The sequence below is a fragment of the Peromyscus leucopus genome, chromosome 2, assembly GCF_004664715.2.
Source record: "Peromyscus leucopus breed LL Stock chromosome 2, UCI_PerLeu_2.1, whole genome shotgun sequence".
NCBI classification, from domain to species: Eukaryota; Metazoa; Chordata; class Mammalia; order Rodentia; family Cricetidae; genus Peromyscus; species Peromyscus leucopus.
The window spans coordinates 63,377,115-63,396,525 of NC_051064.1; the positions used below are offsets into that span (position 1 = coordinate 63,377,115).

The 19,411-nt window shown below is 42.3% G+C and overlaps 1 protein-coding gene across 1 annotated transcript in view; it reads left to right on the forward strand.

Annotated features, from left to right (window-relative positions):
- The first annotated feature begins 388 nt into the window (after positions 1-388).
- Svep1 (sushi, von Willebrand factor type A, EGF and pentraxin domain containing 1) overlaps positions 389-19,411 on the forward strand; it is a 177,029-nt gene continuing 158,006 nt past the window's right edge. Inside the window, 1 exon segment of the mRNA XM_028857786.2 lies at positions 389-1,478. Coding sequence (XP_028713619.1) covers positions 945-1,478 — 534 coding nt within the window. The 5' untranslated portion in view covers positions 389-944.

The window sequence follows — 19,411 nt, forward strand, 5'->3', positions numbered from 1 at the left end:
AGTTCCTAGACAGAGTCATGTCAATTTTTCCCTGCTCATACTCTTGGGACCTATCGGACATCAGAAGCTGCTACATGAAGGCAAGAATGAACGAATGCATGAGTTATTAAATGCAGGAAAGGCGTACAGTAATTCTGCGTTTGCGGTGCGCAGGGGTGAGTAACTACTCCAGCAGCCTGTGATTTGAACAGGTCCTCAGGGGTCCGCACTACTGATCAGGCAGGCCCTGCGGAAAAGTTATGCAAATATTCACTCTGGGAGGCTTAGACACCCACCTCCACCCCTCTCCCGAGAGAGGAAGAGAAGCCCAAAAGGTGAGCAAGCAGTTTTCAAGGCATGTTTTCAACAGCCCCGCGCGCTGTGTTTTCCTCTACAGTGTTTCCAATTACTGTGGCACTCTCGGTATCCAGATCCATCTCCAGCGAATTCCTCCGCAGCTCCTTGCCAGACATATGGGATCAATCAGAGCGCCTGTGAGGGAATGTTGACAGCATGACAGGCGAGGGGTTCTGGTGTCGTGGAATCTCCAAGAGTCTTTAGCTGGATCCCAGGCAAGAGCGAGGGGGAGGAGAGAGATAGAGGAGAGATAGGGGAGAAGGAGAGGGAGAGGAAGGAGAGGACAGACAGAAAAGGAGGGAAGTGGCTCTGGCTTCACTGCCCCCTTCCTTCAAACATTTTATAGGCTTCGGGAGAGAAAGGGAGGAGGAGAGAAGCGAATTAGCGGAGAGCCAAAGGACCAGACCTCTCCAGTCCCTCCCGAGTCCCGTCCCTGAGCTGCCAGACAAGTCTGGACCGTGTCCCCAGTGTCACAAGCAAGGGCTCAGAGGCTCGCGGCTGCTAACCCCGGTCCCCTCTGCCCAGCTCGGGCCGCCAGACTCCTCTCCGCGCTCTGGGGGGACTGTCGCCTTGCACTCTCCGGGGGCCACCGCTTGGTCCCCAGCGCGATGTGGTCGTGCCTGGCCTTTTGTTGCTGGGCTCTGGCAGTGGTGTCCGGCTGGACCAACTTCCAGCCCCTGGCCCCGTCGCGCAACTTCAGCTTCCGCCTGTTCCCCGAGGCCTCGCCTGGGGCTCCGGGCAGACTGGCCGTGCCACCCGCGTCTGGCGAGGAGGAACCGGTAGGGAGCAAAGTGGAGCGTCTGGGCCGCGCGTTCCGGAGCCGCGTGCGGCGCCTGCGGGAGCTCAGTGACCGCCTGGAGCTCGTCTTCTTGGTGGACGAGTCGTCCAGCGTGGGCCAAGCCAACTTCCTCAACGAGCTCAAGTTCGTGCGCAAGCTGCTGTCCGACTTCCCCGTGGTGTCCACGGCCACGCGCGTGGCCATCGTCACCTTCTCGTCCAAGAACAACGTGGTGGCGCGCGTGGATTACATCTCCACCAGCCGGGCACACCAGCACAAGTGCGCGCTGCTCAGCCGCGAGATCCCGGCCATCACCTACCGCGGCGGTGGCACCTACACCAAGGGCGCCTTCCAGCAAGCTGCGGTAAGACCCCGACCCCCAAGGCCAGCGATCCGGGTTCCTCCCGCCCACAGCCCCTTCTCCAGGCCGGTTCAGCCCCAGCAAGGCTTAACACGTCCCAGGCGCGGACGAGCGCTTCCAGCCGCACAAACCGGACCCTTCTCCTGCTGTCCTTGTGAGGGTGCAGAGGGACAATGGATTTTAAATGTTTAGTGAGGTGTCAGGCATCTTAAAGGATCCCTTTGAGGGATCCTAGTAGGAAAGGATCCTTAATCTCCCTCTCATATCCACACTTGTGTGTGACCAAGCCGGAACAGGTATGGTTTCACAAAACGTTTGTGAAGACAGGACAAGCAGTGAACTGAGGCCAGCCCTGAATCTTTGACACATTGTAGAAAGAGCACGCAGTAACTTCGCTCCCAGTCTATGTTTTGTTTATTTGTTTGTGACAGGCTCTCCTGTTTCCCAAACTGGCCGCCAGCTTACTACACAGCAGAGGGTGTCTGAGTTCTGATCCTTCTGCCTTGCCTCCCAAGCGCTGGGATGACAGCCATTGGCCACCAAGACTTTATGCTCCAGGTCTTTAATAAATAAATGTTCAGCATCTGACAAAAGTCAGTTTCACACGGTAGACCTTTATAAAAATGTATCTTTTCCCTAACTTCAAAGTAATACATAGCTGAGCATAATTTGGAACACAGAGAAATATTTAAGGCAGTCCAGCAAGTCAATGTTTGTAGAGTAAATGAAACAAAAAGGAGTAGGAAATCCTAATAATCGCTTCATCCTTAAAACTCCAGTTGATATACAGTTGAACATTGTTCAGCATGTGTATTCATATGTTATTTCAACAAACTTGCTAGCCTAGGGTTTTGCAGCCTGCGTCCTTCAGCCGTTACGTATGATTCAAATGCACATTAGTTCATAGTATCCTGTGTCCTGACCATGGATGTCTGAAAAGGAAATTGGATCCCCTGAGTTACAGGCAGTTGTAAGCTGCCATGTGGGTGCTGGTACCGGAATTCAAGTCCTCAGCCTGAGCCAGTGGTCTTAACCACTGAGCCATCTCTCCAGTCTCATGACAACCGAGTGTTTTGAACTAATGTGTAGACAGCACACATTCACGTCTTTTAAATAAGGAATTCAGGAAGCCCTCTTTGATTACTTCCTTAGGAGGGCGTCCTAAATCCTTTATTTGGTAAACTATACGAACATTTTTAACTTCTTAGTCCACACTGTCACCTCTGCCATTGGAGAGTTGTATACATTTACATTCTCCTCTTATGTGCACCTAAATATATGATTTTAAAAAAAAAACATTATTGCTAACTTGATAGCTAACTAGAGGCATTGTTCTGGCAAGTTCAATTTTGATCATTTTTGAGGAGGAATATGAGCTACTGTATTTACTGGGCATTTGTTTTTCTTTCTTTCCTTCCTTCCTTCTCTTCTTTCTTTCTTTTTTAACCTGGTCATAGTTTTTGCCCTTTTGCTATTAAAGGGATCTTTGTTTATTCTTAGTGGTTTGTATACACTCTTTTCGTAGTGAGGCCAAGAACGCTTTTTGTATATGCAGCAAATACATTTTCCAGTTTGCTGTATTTTACCTGTTTAGTACAGTGCCATTGAATGAACAGTTTAAACTGTCATTTGCTCAAATCTATCAAACTTTGCTTTTTAAGATCCAAATCTGGGTACCTGTGGAGAGGTGGCTCCCCAGTTAGGAGCACTTGCTGCTCTTGTAGAGGATCTAGGTTCATATCTCAGCACCCAGTTGGTGGCTCACAGCTATCCTTAAGTCCAGCTGCAGGGGATCCAACACCCACTTCTGACCTTCCTGGACATCAGGCAGGCACAATATACAGACATGCAGACAAAATACTCATACACATAAAATAAAGAAATCGTTAAAAAAATCTTATATTTTCTTATATTGTTGGAATGACTGTTGGTTAGAACAACTGTCTTACTGCCCAAATCAGAAATGCTTTCCACCTAGCTGTTTGCTTAATCTGGAACTTGCTTAGGGGTCCCATACAAAGATGTCTCATTTTTTTAAATGTTAATAGTCCCAGTTCACTAGCTTGCTCCCTACTCACTAATTCTCTCCCAATTTATTTGACTGTCTCTTTAAAAAAAAAAGATTTATTTATTTTATAAAATGCACATGTATGTCTGTGCATGGGTGCCAGATCACCTGGAAATGTAGTTACAAACAGTTGTGAGCTGTCATGTGACTGCTAGGAATTGAACTCAGGTCCTCTGGAAGAGCAGCCAGTGCTTGTAACCTCTGAGCTCTGTCTCCAGCCCCAAGCTGAATGTCTCTTTAACTACCTAGTAAATGTGAATGGGCACTTGGCCCCTCCTGGTCTTTTTTTTTTTTTTTTTTTTTTTTTTTTTTTTTTTTTTTTTTTTTTTTTTTTTTTTTTTTTTTCTGTTACTTTGGCTTTCCTGGACTCACTTGAGCTCTCTCAGTCCTGGCTCTGTCCAGTCTGGATTAGGGTCCCCACCCCCGCAGTATCCTCTCTTATCTTAAACCGAACCAAAATGGTTTAGTTACCGTAACTTTACAACATATTTAAATGTGAGATAGTGAAGAATTTTCTTTTTTGTCTGTCTGTCTTATCTTTTTCCATCAGTCTTTCCTAGGTGTTATATAATGTGAATTTTTAAATTATTTTCATATAGTTTCAAAGAAACTAATAAGTTTTTTGTTTCAATACATAAAATATTGAAGTGATTGAGAGTTACTACATTTTTATAATAGTGCTGTACTCATTTATACTTTTTTATATCAATCAGTAGTTGTCGTTTTTCAAAAGTCCTGTGTAGCTGAAAGTTTTTCTGTGTCCCACCTGGTCCATAGCCACTCAGACCCAAGTAAACACACAGAGACTTATATTAATTATAACTGCATGGCCATGGCTCAAGCTTTTAGCTAGCTAGCTCTATATTTTAAATTAGCCCATAACTATTAATCTATGTATCACCACATACATATTCCATAGCTTTACCTACATACCATTACATGTTGCTCCTTGGGCAGCTCTCTGACATCTCTCTCTGCCTCTTCCTTTGAATTTCCTGCCTGCTGCTAAGCTGCCTTGCCATAGGCCAAATGGCTTTATTTATCAACCAACCAGAACAACACATATTCACACTGTACAGAAAGACATTCCCCCATCACTTTCCCTTTTCTGTCTAAACAAAAAGAAGGTTTTAATTTAACCTATTAAAATTAAATATAACAAAACAGTTATCAAGCAAAAATTACAGTTACAATATCTAGTCTATTTGTATTTTGTAAAATTAAAGAAAATATTCTATTTATCCTATACTTGTGAGTCTAAATTTCATATCTAATTTATCTTTTATCAGAACCATGGAAAATTATAATTATCTAGTCTTCAACTACATCAAAGACCTCAGAAGGATATAATGTTACCTAAGTAAACAGGAAGAGAATTGTGAGCAACTTCCAAAAATCTAGAATGGCAGAGACAGCTGCCTGCCTCGACAGTCATCCAAAGTTCTTTTCAACTTTCCCTTACGGCACTTGGCTATTGGTCTCGTGCTGGTATTTAGCCTTAGGTGGAGTTTACCACCGGCTTTGGGCTACATTCTCCAGCAACTCGACTCCAGGAAGACCTGAGCCGGGCTCGCCTGGTGTGAGGCTGCTCCTGGCCTCACATCGTCCACAGGCTGGGCCTCGATCAGAAGGCCCTCTTGAACTCTCTCTTCAAAGTTCTTTCTAAAGTAACCACCTGCCCCACAGTCCTTTAAATCCTTTTAAAATTTAGACCAAATTATACCCAACATTATTGTCTGTGACTCTATCCTTCGTGGACCAAGGACATGTCAATGCTCTGCCGCTGAGCCACAGCCCCAGGCTTCTTTTTAGCTTTTTGTTATTTCTTTTAACCTTCCATTACTATGAGACAGGGTCTCATTACGTTGCGCAGACTGATCTTGTATTTATGATCCTCTTGCCTCAGCTTCCTGAGTAGCTGGGATTATAGGCCTGCACCACGAGGCCCCATTCATCTTTTACAGTTTTATTTTAAACAATTATTCTTGAAATTATTAAAATATTTTTAATTTTTGCATCTCTATCTCTTTTTCATGCATATATCTTGGTCATATCATCCCTCGTCTCTTCCCTCCTGCATGCCCTAGCCCTAGACCTCCACATAGATCTCATCTCATGTCATGTCTTTATTTTTTATTTTATTTATTGACTGATTGATTGATTTTGGTTTTTTGAGACAGGGTTTCTCTATATAATACTCCTGCCTGTCATTGAACTTGCTTTGTAAACCAAGCTGTCCTCAGACTCACAGAGATCTACCTGCCTCTGCCCGCCAAGTGCTAGGATTAAAGGTGTGTGTGCCACCACCTGGCTTTTATAATCCACAAAGTCCAGTTAGTGCCGCCATCTGCACGTGTGTGTGTGTGTGTGTGTGTGTGTGTGTGTGTGTGTGTAGGACAACTCTTACTATACTGACCAGCAGGTCATCCTAGAACCTCTGGGAACAGAGAATTCTCCTGTCTCCACTTCCCATGTAGCTGGGACTATGGACAAGGGCCACCAATACTTAGCAATCAGATTCTTAGTAAAATCTCTTAGACTCATTGTTTTATTTCTTCTTTATAAATTTTACTTTACTAATAATGTATAGGAAATGAAATAATCAGAAAAGTTTCCCGTAAACATGCTATGGTGTGTTGATACATATATATATATATATACCATATGTATGAGTGCATAAGTAGTATCTACCTAAAAGTGAAGGAATTGTCCATTCTCTTTGGGTTTCTGTGTCACCACGCCCCCTTTTTTTCTTCAGCCTACTGTTTATAACAGGAAACTCACTTCTACTCTACCAGTTCCTTTTATGGTCACATGATTTCTCATCCTGCGATTAGCTATGATTGGACAGGCAGGCTGCTACAAACAGCATATTATATGTTTGTCCGTATCTTTGACCATCTCGTAAGTGCAAACTTTTGAAGGGACATCATTGCATCCGAGAGTATGTGTGTGTCAACTTGTTCAACAGAAAATGGCACCAGATTGATCCCATGTGACCATGTTGGTACTAGGATGCAGACTGGGCAGCCCAGGCCAGGTTTTGAATACTCCTTGATTTTGTGTGTGAGGGGATGCATTCCTCTGTTAGCAAGGCTAAACATGTTTGCAACCCTGACCAGTTCTGTAACTCCCCGCTTTTTGAATACACATTTGACCAATTGGAGGATTGTCAGCCATTTTTCATTCGGCATGGTTCTTTTTCTTCCTGGTTGACAAAGACACTTTAAATCCTAGGGCAGCCCTCAGATGACAGACAGTACCTACCATGTTATCAATCCACTGACCCGGGTTGTCTTTTCCTTTCCTTGCACGTGCTATGACACTTTAAAGGCTATCCTCCTTAAGGGGTAAAGTAAGGACTGAGGGATGCTCTCTGTTTCTTGAAATAGTTGGCCCAGGTAGAATCTGCTTTTGAGCATACCCTGGTCTGACATCCACTCCCAATACTCATCAGAGCATTACAGCTGGCCCTGTTCTTAATGTCACCCATTGCCCACTTTGCCAAAGGAGAATACAGCTGCACTGGGAAAACCATGCCATGACCCAGCTCTTCTGTTTAGCTTAACCAGGCTTGTTCTGGGGTTCCGAGACTGCTGATCCCTATAAGTGAAGTGGGGGATGAGTCAAGGCCATAGTGCTTGCCTCAAAACCTGTCTTCAGCTTTCCCCTTCCAAATACTGCGTATTGTCTTGGAAAGCAGAGTTGCCAAAACAAGGCTCCTAGAGTATTTATTCTCTTTGGCACCATCTGTGACTAGCAAGCAGAGGTTTCTCAAATGTTTCTCTTAACTGAACTTTGCCCTGACTTTATTCTCTTTCCTCATTTTGGTTATCAGAAGGGACAGAGGTCAGTGGAGCCAGCCCCTGTTCAGCCAGAAACCTACCTACATGTCTTTCTTATAACCTTTGCAAACCTCTGATGGCCATACTTAGATATAAAATAGAGTATTTAGAGAAAGTGATGGGAAAGAACCAGTCCTAGGAAATGGTGCTAGTGAGGCTATGGATGATTTGTTTTGCATAGAGAGCCCACAGGTGCATTTCACTGCCAACTCAGTTTGCAAATGGTAAGCCGTAGAGTTTGGGTTCAGACATAAAACTTACATGATTCATTGGAAATGAGATCATTCACCAGATCCCGTGTGTTTGCAGAATAGTGACTCTTGAACTGTTTGTGGCTTGACCTTTATATGAAGTACACAGATATACAAGCACAGATAAACACCTTTACCTCTTACAAGTTAAACACTTTGTTTTTCTTCTTGTATATTTCTTTTACAATCTTATGTGTGTGTTTGTATGTGGACTTGTGCATACGAGTGCAGTGCCCAAAGAAGCCGGAAGAGGATATTAGATCCACTGGAGCTGGAGTTTCAAGTGTTTGTGAGCTGCCAACATGGATGCTGGGAACTGAACGCAGGCCCTCTGCAAATCATGTGCTTTCTTAACCACTGAGCCGTCTCTCCAGCCCCACCTTATTCCTCTCCCATAAAACCGACTCTGAAGAATTTCCATTACTAACATAAACCTTTCTCGGCATATTTTTGATTGCTTAAACAAGAAGGATAATAGCTTCCTGCTTTTGATATGTGGTGTTAGAACTGTTCACCCTTTTTTGGAGTGTGTGGGAGGATGCCTGTGCTCATCACACTTGATTTGAATGGATGAACTTCAATGTAGGCATACTTTCTTTAGCTACTACCTCTGGCATGCTTCAAAGAGTGTAGGGCTGTGATAGTGAATTCTGTAGCCAGCACTAGCCCTGGGATGTGGGCTCCTCCTGCCTTGCTATTGCTTTGTACATATTTTTATCTGCATGTCCCTAATACAGTGAATTTTCCCTCCTTCTCTCCCCCTCCTCTCCCTTCTCCCCTCACTCCATCTCCTCCTCTGTCCTCTCCTTCTCCTCCTTCTTCTCCTTTGAATGTTTCTACTATCAGGAAGTCATTCTAAGACCTCAGACAGAACAAAAAGTAAAGACAGCCACTCTCCATTTAAGGGAGACTCTTGTCACAGTCCACATAATATTTTCCTAAATGTCTCATTGAGAGAAACTTGAGCTTATGCTCACCCTTAGCTTCAGGGAGTTTTATTAATGAGAAGAAAGAGCAGGATAGATGCTGACATATCCAATGTATTGCAGAGTCAATAAAATTGTATTTTTAAAACTGTTCAACAGCATGGTAAATTGTCCAGAGGTATGTAGTATCAAAAACTGCCCACCATAGAACTGAAATTTCTATGGCAATTATATTTGTCATTACCTGGATGTCATGGCATACATCCTAATGCTAGCAACTGGGAGGCAGAGTCAGAAAGATCAGGAGTTCAATGCCATCCTTGGCTTAGTAGCACGTTTGAGGACAGCCTGAGCTACATGAGACTTTATCAAACAATGTTTATATGTATAAGGAAAGCCAGGCAAAAAAAATCTCCAGAATATGAGCAGTGTTTATCTACAGGGAATGTATTTACCAATTTGAGTATCTCTGTTGCCCTCCATTTGTAAATGTAGTTATATCGAGTGTGTTTAACATCCTAGGAAGTGAAGTATCAGTCTCGTTCATTAGGAAAAGTGACTGAAAGGGACAATACCTTTGGGACTTCAAGAGGTGCAGCCTGCTGTGACTGCTCTCAAGTATAAAATGCTTTTGATTTTTTAAATATTTATTTATTTTATGTTTGTGAATGTTTTGGCTGCAGGTATGTGTGTGTACCATGTAGGTGCTGGGAAGCAAGCCCAGGTCCCCCTGAAGGATAAGAAGTGCTCCAAACTGATGAGGCAGCTCTCCAGTCCCCCCAAATCCCTTTAAAATATCAGCTTCTCCCCTTAATCTTCACGAGAATGTAGCATCCTACCCCACAGTACAGCTCTACTTGCAGAACCAAGAGAATGTCCAAGTTTATCGTCTGGAAGTTGAAATGAAAAAATTCCAGTCTTGTTTTGTCAGATGCCTGAGGCTGTAGCTTTGAGTCTTTCAGGGGTCACAAGCTGTGCTGGATGCTGGAGTCACCCTCTCTGCCCTGCCGCTCACTCCAGCTGTTCTTTACTCCCCCTAAATTCACACCAGCTCTTGAGACCTCAGGCACATAGAAAAACCTGCAAACTGGGGCAGTAGCTCTTTTGGTGCCTGGAGACCTCTGTGAAGAGGAGACCCGATAGTCAAGATGTGATGCCAAGCGTATGTTGAGGCTGAGGATGGTGGAAGTCATTGACTCTATCCCCTTGATGAGAGGTTGGCAGATAGTGGCCTTCCTTGGTTTGACACACATGGATAGGTCAGTGACTAATGTTCTGTCAGGTTCTCTCATTTTTGCTAATGATGAGCATCAAAGAACATTTCTAGGGAAAAGAGATATCCTCTAACATTTGATGCTATCCCACATAAAAGCAATTGCATCAAAGGGTCCATTGTTCGTGGTAACTCTCCTTCCCTAGCTTCCCAACTTTACTTGTGAGTTTTGTCCTGTTCACTACAAGGCAGCTCTTGACTTCTTGTCATCAGCAGAGATATGGGTTGCTTGCTAGGGGCGTCTCTTTTCATCTTGGCTCACTTGTTTTGCCTTATACCAATGTCATCCTATTTGCAGAATAAAGCTGTACACATTAGTCCCATCCTATAGCCTCACCTTTCCAAGTGAATCTGAAATAGACCTTGAGGAAAAGACAGCATTTCATTTGCTTATTTGTGGTTTTTCAACAGCACCATTTCCAGACAGGCTTTGTCTTTTTAGTCACATTTCCCCTTAAACTGTGCACTCTTGACTTCTGAGTGTGGCTTCAAAAGTGATGATTTGGGGAGGTTGTTACTGGAATTTTCTGGCCCTAAAGATACTAGAGTTAAGGCTGTTTGTACACAGCTCAATCTAATTATTAAAACCTCACATGGTAAGTAAGCTGCAAAGGGCGTTATATGAGATTTTGTTTTCTGTCGCCCTAGATTCAGTGCCAAGACCCATGGCTTGCAGTAAGGAGCACTGTGCATTCCACATGTTAATGAGAAGCACTAACAATTGAGAAGAATATGTTTCTCAGAGTTCATGGGTCCCGTGCAGATCCACCCCAGCAAAGTCAATCACATCCCTCCCTCCCCACTGCCTAACACCTTTCTCTGACCTCTATAAGCAGGCAAGAAGGAAACAGAGAGAAACAGAGCATGAACTCAAGTGTTGGATTTGGGTGGAGAGCAGTATTCTTATAGCAAAACAGATTTCTCCCATCTCTCATGTGTTGTGTTTCCCTCACTCCAGCTGGGTCAGGGGAAAACCCGTATTCTATGTGCCAGTTGCTAATTTAGATGGACAAAAGCCTTGATTTGACTCTGTGACTAGAAATACAGCCAGTGTCTTGGTTTAGATTTGGACAGAAGTCTAGCCCAGGAAGAGCATTTGAATGTAAGAGGTAGCTGATCTGGGAGGTGATCCAAGCAGCTATGAGTGGGAGCGGAAGGAAGCAAGACAAGGATGGGAAGGGTTGCCAAGGACAACACGAGTGGTAGTCGGTGTTTAATTCCACTGTGGAGCACTGGGGGCCGGTGTCAGCTCAAGCCACACGCCTTAAGTATCACAACTAGAGGTTGGGGGAATCTCAGGTCTTTAGAAAAAGCTCCTGATGTCAAGCACTGTTGTGGGTTGCTGCGGTGGTTAATTCTGTTGCTGGCACATCCTCTGCACTTGGGCGGAGTGGTCTTTGGGCAACCAGCAAAGAGACGCTGGCAGGAGAACTCTGGGTAGGAGGAAAAGTTGCAGAGAGGAAGGTGACTAAATGGAACAGGTTAGGGCTGGGGCTACGGTTCCGCAGTGCGGGAGATGCCATGCCATGCATGAGGCCCTGGTTCCAATCCCCAGCACTACAAAAGCAAAGATGTGGGACTTTACGTGGGAGGAGGGACGTGGAAAACAGCTGCGCCCCCTAGTGATGCTCTAGCCGCTAAGCAAGAAAACCACAGTGGCCTAAAATTATCACTGAAGTAGAAGGTGAAAAAGAATGGGAGGTTCGCCAGAGAGCTCACCACGGGGCCAGCCTTGACATCATGCAAGCCTAGAGAGAAGCGCTGATATTTTTCCTTATTTCCTCTCACTTTTTCTATTTCAATATTCCCTGTCTCTTGTGGCTCTGAGTTTAAAGAACTGAAGATGAGATTTATCTGGCAAAAGTAGCCATCATACCAACAGTATATTTCTTTTCAGGAATTTTGCAAAGTGCTTCCTTTGACATTCTCCCAAAATGTAGGAGAAATAATGTTTTAGCTGCTTTTCCTATTGCTGTGATAAGATCTCCTGAGAAAATCAAATTGTGGGGGAAAAGTTTGATTCTGGCTCACAGCTCAAGGGTACAGGCCATTAAGATGGGGGAGGTTACAGAAGCAGGAACATGGGGTGGCTGTCACATTGCATTTGCAGTCAGGAAGCAGGGAGCTAAGAGTGTTGGTGTGTCTATCTTTATCCTCATGCTCGATCTAGGTCCCAAGCCTGGGTGGGGAATGGTGCTTCTCATTTTTCCATAGGTCTTCCCATGTCAGCTAACCTGATCAAGATAATCTTTCACAGGTTTCTTACTTTTCTATTGCAGTGATAAAACACCATGCCCAAAACAACTTATTAAAGAAAGTGTTTAATTTGGCTTAGAGTTTCAGAGGATAGAGTCCGTGATAGCAGAGCTGAGAGCTCACATCTTATTTCACAACCACAAGGCAGAGGGAGAGAAAATCCCAACAGTCTTTTGAAACCTCAAAGCCTGCTCCCTGTGACACACCTCCTCCAACAAGACCACACCCCCTAATCCTTCCCAGACAATTCCACCAACTGGAATCAAGTATTCAAATATATGAGCCTGTGGGGTCATTCTCATTCAGCCACACAGCAGGCATGGCCAGAAGCTTGTCTGTTATGTGATTCTAGAGCCTATTAAGTTGACAATCATTATCAATCATCACAAATAATACAGGGAAACTAAGGAAACACAAATCCAGAGCCTTTAGTCCATAGCTCTTTCATGGCACTCATCAGCTGATGTTACATCTCTCCAGGACCTAGAAACAGCACTCACTACAGTCTCAGGATCCTCTCACAGTGACGTGTGTGGTTAATGTCAGCACAGTAATGGGTAGTCTGGTGCGTCTCTGATTTCTCTTCTGCTCCAGATCTAGAATGGTGCAGCTGGGATTCTCAGGGGTGCTCCTTTTTTAAATAGTCAGTGAGTTGGAATAAACCCACCTTCCTGTGGGGGCAAGAGGAAACACTGAGAATAATGTCACACAGGTATGCATCCATATAGCTTTAAAATCTGCTTAGGGAATCACAGCTCAGCTCCTGTAAAGTTAGGAGGTTGTGTGGTGAGTTCAGAGGGAATCTACATGCTTTAAGCTCTGAAGCACGTGTCCCCTCTATGTCCCCACCAATATCACCTCTAGCCTCCTCTGGAGCCCTCATCAGTATCGGGTCTGGGAGCAATTTTTTTTTCTTTCCATGACTGGGCAATGCCAAGTCCTTCTTGTCTCTGATGGAAATGGGCAATTATTTGGCAGAGGATCACACTTCTCCAGAATCTCCAGAGCTACTTTGTCAGCCTCCACAAGCATGCTCAGTTCTCAATAAAATGTTGGTTCTATTGTAAATGACACTTGTCAGGCCTGTTTTAGCAACATAGGAGAATTAAATCAAATAAGTGCTAAGTGATGGTTAATTACCTCTAAATAATTAACCTGTGTGAAGTCATGAAATCCCCAGAAGAACAAACTTCAGTTAGGTTATATTACTGTTATCATCCCCAAAGCACAGGGGACACAATGGAGTGGGTAAGACCGAGGTCATACTGTGGATAAGTGGGTGAACTGGAATTCAGGTCCAGGTAGTCTGCATGCAAAGGTACCTCTATTATCTACATTGTATTGTCAGAAGGTCTAGTGCATGCAAGATGTACTCATGTGAGCTTGATGGGATGTTGGTTGAAAAGGCTTTCTGGAGAGGGCAGCTGGGAGAGGAGCCTGGGTAGACAGATGACAGAGGCATTATAGAGCAGACACACAGCCAAAACCCATGAGCATTTGAAGGCTGCCATTTTAAATGATGCTGTTGGTGGTGCCTGATAATCCCTATTGGTCCCCATTGTCCTCACTGGTTCTGCCCCCTTTCAGTCCAGAGACTTGCTTTTCCTGAGTATTTCCATGTGCTGTAGCTGGATCAGCTCCCAGCTCCCATGTCAATCACTGTAAAGGCCATAACCTGTGGACAATGTGGGAATATATCAAGTAGCAAAATATCTTTCCAAGTCTCCCTTATTAGTCTAGATTTTTGAATTCTTAGGTTTAACTAATCCAAGATCAGCACTGTCATATTTCTTATTGAGATAAAAATGTGATTCAAGAAAAAAAGTCAACATTTTTAGTCTTAGACACCTTAAGTGTGACTGTCAATCATGCAGCTCAAGGTTAAATTTATGGATTTAATTGGTCTTACAACTAAATTTCATTTATCCTAATTTGAGATCTTCAAAGTTGATCCCACCCCCCCACCCCCCCCCACACATACGCAAAAATATTTTCAAGTATTTATGTATTGAACTAGGCTTGTTTATAAATCTAATTCATTTAAAAAAATATGTGTGCATGCTGGTAAGTGTGTATGCTGTTGTGTATGTGTGTGAGTGCATGTGGACATGCCTGTGTCCAGGCATGAGCTACAGTGTGCATGTAGAGGTCAGAAAACAACTTCAGATGTCTGTCTTTACTATCTACTTTGCTTGAGATGGGATTTCATCTCCATCCAGCTCAGGAGAGTGTCATGTCTCTGCCTCCTGTCTCAGCATTGGTATTCCAGGCACATGAGCTGCTGAGTGGTGTGGGTTCTGGAGATCTGGACTCATCCTCTGATTTATACCCACTAAACTTTCTTCCTGAGTCTCTAAATTGTTTCGTGAAGAGCACTCATTGTTCTAAAGGTATGCACACAGTAAACTGTACAGGCCATTTAATCCCCTAGAGACAACACTATACTCAAAATAATTTAAGAGTCCATACCATTGAACGATGACAGATGTAAATATCACAATAGTCCCTGATTGACAATTTAAATGCAGACTTCATTTGAGTAGAACCAGAAATATTTGAGGCTTCAGAATCTACTTTTGATTTTGGAATATTTGCATATATATATATAATGTAATATCTTGGAGATAGGACTTAAGTGTAAGCATGAAACTTCTCTACATTTCATGGACACATAGCCTGAAGGACATTTTATAGAATAGTGTTAATGATTTTTCTTGTGGACAGAAGTTTCATTGCTGGAATTTTCCACTCATGACGTCAGCTTGGCGCTAAAACATTCCTATTTTGCAGCATTTGGATATCAGATTCTTGGATTAAGGATCCTGCATTTGTAATGCATCATCTAATCCATGAATAAAACTCAACTGTAAATCATTTGGGGTTTAATTTCTGCTTTTTAAAGATAGTAAACAGAGTACTTTGCCCCATGTTTAATTAATGTGATTATTTGTACAAGCAAGTATAAAAAAAAACACAACAAACTTCCAAATATCATTTACTTGGAATGCTAATAAATGTCACAAATTAAATGTGTTTTCAAAAATAAATTTACGTAACTATAACAAATAAAATACATCATAAGTTCATGAACTTAAAAGTCTCCCTTCAATCCTCACCCCTTTGAGTTTTCCATTTCTTTGTAGATTTGACTTAAAATCTCTCTGGCTTTCTGAAGTGTTGCAGACTAATGTTGTTGAAGACTGCATATTATCAATAGAACAATTGACTTTCCTGCATTTTTCACACATTCTAAACACCTGCTGATGTTTTCCTTCCTGGTTATTAAAATACCACATAAAATGCATCATTTCTTTCCTAATGACTTTGGATCATAAATAATAGTTTTTATACTTTCTCAGAAATATTCTTACACTTGAATTTTCTTAACTTCTACCCCATCATGCCCTGTGTCTGATGCTCATTTGGAAGGAGAGTTGACCTGATAAATTTCTCTATCATTTTCTTTACTGGAAACATCTAAACATACCATTAAGTTATTTCTTCTTCTGGTGGGCTTTTAGTGCATGTCAATCAACAGCACCTCTCACTGAGAATCGCCACTCTCCTCCCCTCCTGACCACCCATGGAGGTTGCCTTTCTCTGACTTTATCAGTCTCTTGAAGGTTAACATGGCTCCTTTGGGTTTTCCTCCTAGCAACTTGAACTAAGGCACAAGGAGCCCAGAGAGAATACATTTTTGTTTTGTTTTGTTTGTTTTAGCAGTAATTAGGGAATATAGAGTCAGTACACAGGAAACAGGAATCCCACCAATGTAAGGAAAGTGAGTAAGTTCGTGCAGGGCAGACTAGACAGCATGCTGTGTTGCCCAGAAACAGAAAAATGGGGGAAGATTGAAGGGAGGAGCCACCTCTATTCCTAGAGATCTCTTGTTTCTTTTTCCAGTTTTTTCTAGGGTTCAGCTTTTCTCCCTTACCTTGGATTGGGAAAGTTACTCCTGTGTGCAAGTTCCGAGTAAACCTCCCACTTCGTTTAGGCCAGCTTAATAGATATCCAGTCCTTATGGGCTACCAAGTGCAATTAAGGCATCTTTTCAAATTTTCTAAATCTTAAAAGTGAGTGTGATCATAATGCATTATATACACGTATGAAACTGTCAAGAAGTAACTGTAATAATAATAATAAAAAATTGCTAAAATTTGACTTTGAAAATCAGGTGGCACAGTTTGTTATTTTCTAATAAACTGTAACCTAAGAAGATTTTTAAAATGAAAAAAACCTTTAGTTCAGTGATAACCATGAATTTTTAATTAACTTGCACTGTTGAACTCCCTAATAAAAATAATATAGCCATTAGTAGTTTCAGATGAAGCAAAGAACTACAACTGCCATAGTTTTTTATTCATATCCTTTTTTATATTTGTGTGAGTTCATTGATACTTACTCATGATATATAAGAAAATACTTCCTAATTTTTACTTTTGAAGTTGGATACTGAATATTTTCCCATACAAGAAGATCTTCTCCTAATTAGCATGCTTCAAGGATATGTTATCATGTAGACATACCATGTCTGAACTTTTCGAAGGTACCTTTTGTGTATCTGTGTTACCAGGGATGGAACCCAGGACCTGACACACACTAGACACACTAGTGCTGTAGCACGGAGGTGCACCCTTAGCCCCAAACTGAATTTTTAAATCTATTCATAGTCACTTGTTACTATGACATTTTATAATTAAATACTTATGCAAACATTTTTTTCTCAACATCTCTCACTATTTCTTTATCCTGATTCCCTTCATCTGAAATAGGATCTTTTTATTACTAGATTTATCTGTTTTTTTGCCCGATCATATTAGCTGGTATTCCCACTCTTCAATAATGGGAACTTTTTGTCTCATTCTTGAGTTTAGTGAGGGTGCTTCAAGCATTATTTTGGCCATTAGTTTTATGGTAATTCCTATTTGTCATATTAAGTAAACATTTTTCTATTCGTTAATTCACTTGCAAAATTATAAGTGCATGGCCACTTGCTGAGGATATTTGTAGCACTTGAGATTGTTTTTGTCCTTTGATTTTTCTATGTGAATCACGTGAATGAATGATTCATATTTTATTTTGAGCACTAAATGCTATTTTGCAATATTGTATAGACATTTAATATATCAATTACTATTATTTTTATTACACTGTGTGTGTGTGTGTGTGTGTGTGTGTGTGTGTGTGTGTGTGTGTACCATGGTGCATGTGTGGATATCAGAGGGACAACTTGTAGGAGGAGTAGGTTCTCTCCTTCCACCATGTGGTTCCCAGTGGGACTGAATTCAGGTTTGGCAGCAAGCGCCTTTACTCACTGAGCCATCTTGCCAGCTGAATTGTGGTTGTTTTATGAAGTTTTTCACATTAACAATGGATTTTATTTTGATATTTATCTGAAGGTAAATTAGCAGTGTGCTTGCTTGTGATAGATTAACAGTGTGCTTGTCTGTGATAGGTGAACAGTGTGCTTGTCTGTGATAGGTTAGCAGTGTGCTTGTCTGTGACAGGTTAGCAGTGTGGCTTGTCTGTGACAGGTTAGCAATGTGCTTGCCTGTGATAGGTTAGCAGTGTGCTTGCTTGTGACAGGTTAGTAGTGTGCTTGCCTGTGATAGGTTAGCAGTGTGCTTGCCTGTGATAGGTTAGCAGTGTGCTTGCCTGTGATAGGTTATCAGTGTGCTTGTCTGTGAGAGGTTAATAGTGTGCTTGCCTGTGACAGGGCATTTGGTATTCTGATGGCTCTACTTTTACTATTCAGATTTTCTGGAGCTCTGGGTGAAATGAATGGATGTTGGAGGTTGGCATGAGCAGGAAATTGTTTGGTCCTTGTGAATCTGTTCTGTTGTTTTATAGTCTGGATTAGGTCTGCTACTCATCAACTCCTGTGCACACTATTTTCTAATTTGATGCACTGTCCCCATGGGTCCTTTTCAAACTGATATGTGTCCTTGTTTAATAACTAAGGCATGTACGTGTGGTGGATGAACTCTGGACCCATAAATCTGAGATTAAGTTCTCCTCTGACCCTCTGGTTCCTCTGTGATTTGGCTAGACTGTCACAAATAGCCTAAAGACTCCCTGAGCCAACATTTTTCCCATTCTAGAATTGCAGTCTATAATGCTTGAGTAAGTACTTATAATAAATGAGACATACTAAATATGATTGATTTGAAATCACAGGATTAATGGGAAAGCTTCGTTACTGCAAAATACTCCACTTAGGCTTCTGACATTTTTATCCAATTTGGTTTGTTCTTTTCTCTCACCAAATAGCAAGCACAGTTAGGAAATACTCAACACAGTGCTTGGTATGTTATAGAGACGCACAATGGATGTGCTGAAAGAGCCTGAAGATGATATTGGACAGTTTTCAGTTCAGGAGAGCACAATAAGATTCACTCTTTGGTCTTGAGTTTACTATTTTATCCTGCATGTTGGACATATATAGAGAAAACACTATACCATGTATCTATCTGTTCATTTATAGGCCTCACATTAGTCTGAAGACAGGGTTTCACGTAGCTCACACTGGTTTTGAACTCCTGATCCTTCTGCCTCCACTCTGGATTACAGGAATGTGTCATCATGCCTGGCTCCTAGTCACCAGCAGAGTAAAAATGTAAAATTAATTTGTCACATTTAAGTCTACTTTAGGACATAGCCAGACATACAAGCATCAACCTCAATTTGATGGACTTAGAATGATGAAAAATGAACAGGTTCACCAAGATGGGTTTATTTTATGGCAGAATAACTAGAAGAAGTTTCTACAAGACAAACTTTGAATCTAAACTGAGATAGACTATTGAAAAAAGGATGGGAGGCATTGTTGGAAAAATGAAAAAGAGTTATGGGGAATTTTCAGGCACTAAAACAATAAGAAAGTATTTTCCATTCGGAAAGCCCCAATTGGGCCACCATAGCTGAACCAGTGAGGAGGTGGCATGGTGGACTCAAGAAGAGGCAAGCATGTGAGAAGGGAAGTGGCTAGAAGGATTGTTTAGGACTGGATAGTAGAAGAGCCTGGGAAAGAGTTCGAGTTTCACTTTACAGACAGACAGATTGACAATATTGAAAGTTAGAAACATGATTGCATTGGATTTCAGAAAAAAAATAACCTTAATGGCAGGTCAGAAAATGGACTTGCAAGAAGAACCCCCTCCTCTAGAAGATGCTTAAATGGCCACCTGGAGCAAGGCTGAGGCAATGAGACTAAGAGGTAGGCAGGTAACGTGGGTGAAATGCATTGGATTGGGGGCTACTAACAGTGATAGACCAGAACAAAGGTACCATGGGTCACTCCAGGCTTTTAATTTGGAA